Here is a 6,000-nt window from a genome sequence, read left to right as displayed (position 1 = left end):
CTAACTTTTCTACATCATTACAAATACATTGTGCATTGCGTACACGTCGATTGTGTAACTCTATGAATTGGCCTAATGAAACTTTCATTAATTGGCCTGATTTCTGAGTTTAAGTGAGCGGATTGACATTTCTTTAGACTTAATATAAACTAAGTTATTCGTATGTTTATTAAAACATTTAAATGAGAAAATAATATTTAGGCAGAATATTTTGATCAGGGGCAGATGCTTTTTTTCCGGATGCGAAATATCGCCTTAATGGCTCGTTTCTAGGGGTGTAATGGCATTCATGATTTCCAACACGGACCTCACTTCTACCCATCTACAAGGGTACGGTAGCATTCTGTATGTCCTATCAGGTAAGTGGCAAATAAGCGCAGCTCAGATATCAACGTTGGAGATCCGCTATGTGGGATTCAATTGCCATGACCCAGTAAATTTCTAGTACTTTTTTGATTGCCCAATTTCAATCGTTACATTTTGCGCCTATTGCTTACTCAATTTGAACTAGCTGGCGCAAGCTCTAAAGGCAACTTTCATTGAGCTGATTAAACAGAAGTCGTTAGCATGTATTGGTTATCAAGCCATTCGTCTTGTCACCCAATAAGTTGAATTTAAGTGTAAATTTTACCCATATATTTCCATACCTTGACCCCAACCAGTAACAGCGAACGCATGTCCATCATTTCAAGGGCGCACTACTACGTTACCAACAAAATTAAAAGCTTAAAATACTTCTCGAACATTAACATTAGAAAAAATCTTACCTTACGTTGGTCCGAAAAGGTAGGCTGATTACGACTGGACTTCCGTACATCTTATTACAAATTGCATCATAAACACTTAGTACTTTTGCGCACGAGAAGTTAATAATACTTTATTGATCTGAGCCTGGAAGAAGATCTCGACGTACCGAACCTTTTGCTTTAACGAAGTTTGCTTTAATTCAGTAATAAGCCTTTGCAGAAATTCCCAGCGTCACAAGTACCGTTGCCGTTCGTAGATTGATGAATACCTACCTACAAGGACAATCGTATTTTCTTAGAAAACAGTCTTCATATAAAGATTACCATGGACATTATAGAACTGAACGCTAACCTATAATTGGTATGTTTATGCATATAGATATATATATCTTTTATTGAGCCTAGAAACTGCCACCAACTGATGCCGTAATGCGAAAAACACTATCCTGGAAAAAGGCTGCTTAAGCACCTTTCGTCAAGATAATTAACAAACAGCTACCTTTTGGAACCATCCTCGACAGCTGCGTTTTTGGGTCAGAACGTTATCGTTAGTTAATATGCCATTTATAGGTTGATCTAATGCCACCCTACTCATATACAACAAACGCATTTGACGCCGTCCGAAGCATGTTTGCTAAGCATCGATGCTGCTTATTGGGGGCGTGTTTTTCTTCTTTGCTAGTATCATTCGGGGCCTGCGCAACAGACTCGTTAGCAGTTTAAAAAATCAGTCAACTCACCAGACAAAGTCTAACTGAAATCTAGCTTTAAATAACATGCCTTACATTACCCGATGAATCTTGCATTTGGGTTTTCGTTTTGGCAGTCTAGCTAGTAGGCGCACACATACCTAGCAATGAAATATCAAATTGATAGGACCCCTACAGCTGTTTATGAACGCTCAAAACTGTCTTTATATCCAACCTAATCATAATTATTATCGTAATTTCATCAGCCAAATTGTATTGGACCATACGTAGCACATAAATAGCAGAAGTGAGATTTGTTGGTACAGCTTTACGGTGAAATGATAGACCTACGATTCAATCAGCAGATGAATCATCTATTGCGCGCACGATCTTCAATAGGTAATATATTATCGCCGTACTGGTGACGTACATCGAGTAATTGAAAACATGCCAAGAATAAGTAAAAAATCCATCCAAATGATAATTGAAACTTTAAACTAAAAAATGTACATTCGAGAAAATCGAACACATATATGTGTGTGAACCGCCAAGGTGACACGCGTGTCGACTCATCTCTCCGCGAGAGACCTTTCTGCCCGGGTCGAAAAATCCTACTGCGCGAGGGCGCTAGCTTCGTAACCACAAAGATCCCGTGCTTATCATATCAATATTTGATAAGGCGAGCAAGTATCGCTAGGTAGTTTGTTCTCAATCAAAAAATGCTACGTCGAGTTCCATCTCTTAGTTGAAGGCGTGGAAAACAGTCTTTTACGATGCGAGCTGGGCGTAGAAGGTGTTTGATGATGAGCCACCACAGAACTGGTTCAGGTAGTTCGTATTGTTGCTAGATTATATTAAGTATGTCCGATGAATTAAATATTGTACAATTCTATTATTGATGTATCAAGATTTGTTTGGAATCTGCCCCAAGCTTGCTCGGTGGGAAATAAACATTAACATTACCTTTCATTGTGATAGCTTATTAAATTAAACTCCAAGAATGTACTGCCTTAATACAATGTGTCGTCAACCCTACCAGTCAGGGTTAGAGAGTTCGGCACGTTAGTCTATCTTCGCTGGCGACTGCTACCTTCTACCGACTAATAATGGGTTAAGGTTCTATAAGGAAAAAAAAAAAGCCTATAATTCTCATAGAGAAAAATGTGGCGACGTGTTTCTACAGAGTTCAAGTTATCTTTTCTAGTTAGGTTTACACGTTGAAAACTAATCGAAAGCAAAATTAAAAGCAACGCCGACCACAAAGCGGGTTTATTCATGTTCAGTCTATTTTCAACAGTTCTTTGGCTATAAATGTACAATCTATTTCGTGTTAGTGGCGTTCTGTTCCGATCTATTCGTAGCCTAACTCATACACATTGTCCTGCTAACGAGCCTTCTACCGTAGCTTAGAGACAGACTCACCATCGTCGGGATACCCAGCATCGACAATACGGTGCGGTAAGGGGCTCGCTGCTAAATCTAGAAGTCTCCTGTAGACACTGGGCAGTGCCGGCGGCCGGATCGGGCACGAGAGCATAGACGATAGGACGCTCCAAGGCAACAGCACTCGTTATTTTCCACGTGGTACGGTAACAAGTAGCCATTGAGTCCTTCTCTAGTGGGTTAAGTGTTGCGAACATCAAGCAATGAGAAAGCAGGAAGATGCTGTGCAGTGCATAAGGCGTATGCCGTCAGAAAGCTAACATGATCAGCGCCAATGCCAAGTTATGGGTAAGTTCAGGCTGTTTAATGAAGACGTTTAAGAGAGAAGGCGCAAAAGGTGATCTTTCTGTTGTGAGTAAGGTAATTCAATGGTGACCGGTTGACGGTGATGGTACAAGTGGCTTTGCGTAACGCTAAAAATCGGGTGTCATCGTGAGTTTCCGCGTAAACCTAACTCTTTTCAGTAAATGTAAAAACGCAAATTCCTCAAGAACATAATGTACCGAATAGTATTAGCAGTTTGAAAAATGTGACAAATACATCGGCTCCTTCCACGGCACAAAAGTAATAACCAGAAAAAATATCAGATATTTATTGCTGTCGCGCACTGTGTTACCAGTAGCTGTAACTAACAGGGGGATAAGCGTTACCCCCGCGATACGATTTCTTTGAAAACGGTTTGTCAGTTTGTATTTATCTCGTGTACGTTGCCTAGCGAAAATCTTCGATTCGACAAATTTCAAGCTCCCATCTACGGTACGACGCACTTGTGAATCAAGTATTCTTCGCAATAACATCGCAGATTTTAGTGTTTCCCACACGTTTATTATTCTACTTCAATTAGCGCAACTGTATTAGGAAACAAGCAACAAAACTACAGGATGAGTACTTTCATTACCCCGGTTTCCAACATTGGCACATAGCTTAATGGGCGTATACCTTAACGGAGAGGAGAAAAAAGCTGGTCGTATCCGATGATCGGAGCTCGGTCCCATGATACGCTCTTTAGTTTCGACCCCATACGACGACCACCCCAGGTCTTAGCTATATAACGTTTAGTTTGCCTCTTACCTGAATCTTGACGCCACGGTACCTTTATGAAGTCAGTTTCCTAGTGGATTCCCGAGTTCAAGCTTACTAGCGTCTCTGTGCTGCGATCCCTGAGCCCACTACTGCTGTTGTTCCCGCACAGTTGCAGGTCAGACCTTTCTCTCCTTGGTCCTTCTGGAACACACCCCAATATGCCTCACACGCAGCTTGTCCCTCTCCGAACTCGCGTAACGCATGGCTGGAACTGAAAACAACCAAGCTCCATCCGGTAATATCCTCTATACACAGCGCAACACTCGGTTGCCGCACTAAGGCATTCTGTAGGTACGCTGCAGACCGTTTGACCGCCTGGCACGGTTGCTATAGCGGCATTACCATAACAAACTTCTACTAAACGGTAAGTGAGCAAGATGGCCACAGCAGCTTCAGCTAGAGTCACCGGCAGACCCTTTCTAGCAAACCCCGGTGTTATCCATCCCCCTAATGGCCTGGACGTCATTAGCTGAGCAACCATCTCCACTTAATTCTGTTCGAGAAAGAGGTACCGACAGCAACAGCAAACAAAACGACAGCTCATTATAAGCCTAAATCATTATTACACCTTGTTATTACGTTATACATACAATTGTCCTAGTTTTACCGCTATCGCTGCAACGAAGCGACCGGGGCCGATCAACGAGGAAAAGGGGGCAAACCTTAAACAGCGTATCGCACAGAGCCATTCCCATGGCATTCGCCTGTTCCGTGTGCGATCAGAGGCTTTCTCTGTCACATCCTGAAGTTTGTATTAAACGCTTAGTTTACGTTAGTCGTACGACACAATCAGAGACCATATGGAATTTGTTGCAGGAGTGCCTTCGTTGACTGGAATGATAGTTTCCGTTCCGTCCTTCTGCTGACAAACATCTAAAATCTAGTGTCTTTTTCGAATTCTTTCATTCTTGCACGTAACAAGGACGCTTAAGTGAGACATTTTAGAAGCGCTTCGTGGTAAATTCGTCGTTGCCGCCATTGTTATCATTGTGATAATCACTGATAATTTAAACGGGTAACGCGCTACCGACGCGTTTCTCGACATCAGGGCCAGTTTCGTCATCATCTCGCACCGGAGCATACTGAGAGCATGTCAGTGGATCAGCAGAGATGAAAAAATCATGTCGTCACAGCTACCAAGACTCTTTATTTCGTTTGAACAACATGCTCGTCAGCCCCTAAACGCAAGCGAGCGTATTTTACAACTAAACTGTTTATGAGACCTGGTTTTAACTGCCATTCTGGCTAGCCATCATTAGTTGAGTAAAGGCTTTCTTGTGGCTATTATTCCTTGCCTTGACGTTAGTTTCCCAGAGTTGATTTTCACCACGGCATTCCTACATCGAACTCATCTCTGATAGCCAGTCGATAGTCTCCCGTATATTGGTTTTGATTTGGGCGCGGTCGCTCGCGATACAACTGAGCTATTCTTCCAAATCTACCCTTTCCCCCGAAGTTATTACGAGTGCCGCGATCTCGATTCAGAGCTCCCTGAGCCGGACATTATTAATACCACGAACCTAAGCTTCAATAATACACCTCAGGCCCCTACGAGCCAATTCGCCCGTAATGTGATATTGGCCGTACTTGTTTCTCTTTCTGGGGCCCGGCAATGTTCATATTCCGGTCGGTTAGTATCCACTAGGACGACATGTTGTTCTGCGAGTGTTCTAAATCAAATCAATCGAATTTCGATCTGCTACTATCGGTACTAATACCACCAAATGCTTCCGTTGCTTTCCCCCGCCGTTGCTGCCGCTGCTGTATTGTACTGACAAGCGACGTACTTTAATAGCAGGAGCCCCTGGCCTGCTGCTGCTGCTGCTGCTGCTGTTGTTGTTGTTGTTGCTGTTGTCGTTGTTGTTGTTGTTGTTGTTGCTGCTGCTGCTGCTGCTGCTGATGTTGTTGCTGCTGCTGCTACTGCTGTTGCCTGCCTCCTGTCTAATCTCATCTCCCCTTCTGGGTTTAGGACATCCACCTTTGTGAGCGGACCGCGCAGCCAATAGTGAGCTAACGGCGACGAGCCAGCGAAACCGAAT

General features: G+C 43.0%; 1 protein-coding gene across 3 annotated transcripts; it reads right to left on the bottom strand.

Moving 5' to 3' along the window:
- Nucleotides 1-254: 254 nt before the first annotated feature.
- LOC111271077 (uncharacterized) lies at nucleotides 255-4,151 on the bottom strand. Of its 3 annotated transcripts, XM_086972788.1 has the most exons (4): nucleotides 3,950-4,151; nucleotides 2,858-3,050; nucleotides 1,246-1,267; nucleotides 255-1,019 (listed from the first exon to the last, which is right to left on the bottom strand). In XM_086972788.1, exons 2-4 carry the CDS (start codon nucleotides 3,037-3,039, stop codon nucleotides 942-944), a joined length of 282 nt encoding a protein of 93 aa, XP_086828914.1. In that variant the 5' UTR covers nucleotides 3,040-3,050; nucleotides 3,950-4,151; the 3' UTR covers nucleotides 255-941. The 3 variants fall into 3 exon arrangements, 2 of the variants coding, with proteins under 2 accessions (XP_086828914.1, XP_086828906.1); XR_002686649.2 differs by lacking the exon at nucleotides 1,246-1,267; XM_086972780.1 differs by lacking the exon at nucleotides 3,950-4,151 and having other exon boundaries at nucleotides 2,858-3,627.
- Between the last annotated feature and the right edge of the window lie 1,849 nt (nucleotides 4,152-6,000).

Source organism: Varroa jacobsoni, unplaced genomic scaffold (genome assembly GCF_002532875.2).
Source record: "Varroa jacobsoni isolate VJ856 unplaced genomic scaffold, vjacob_1.0 scaffold_168, whole genome shotgun sequence".
Lineage (NCBI taxonomy): Eukaryota > Metazoa > Arthropoda > Arachnida > Mesostigmata > Varroidae > Varroa > Varroa jacobsoni.
This window is presented reverse-complemented; position numbering and strand designations above follow the sequence as displayed.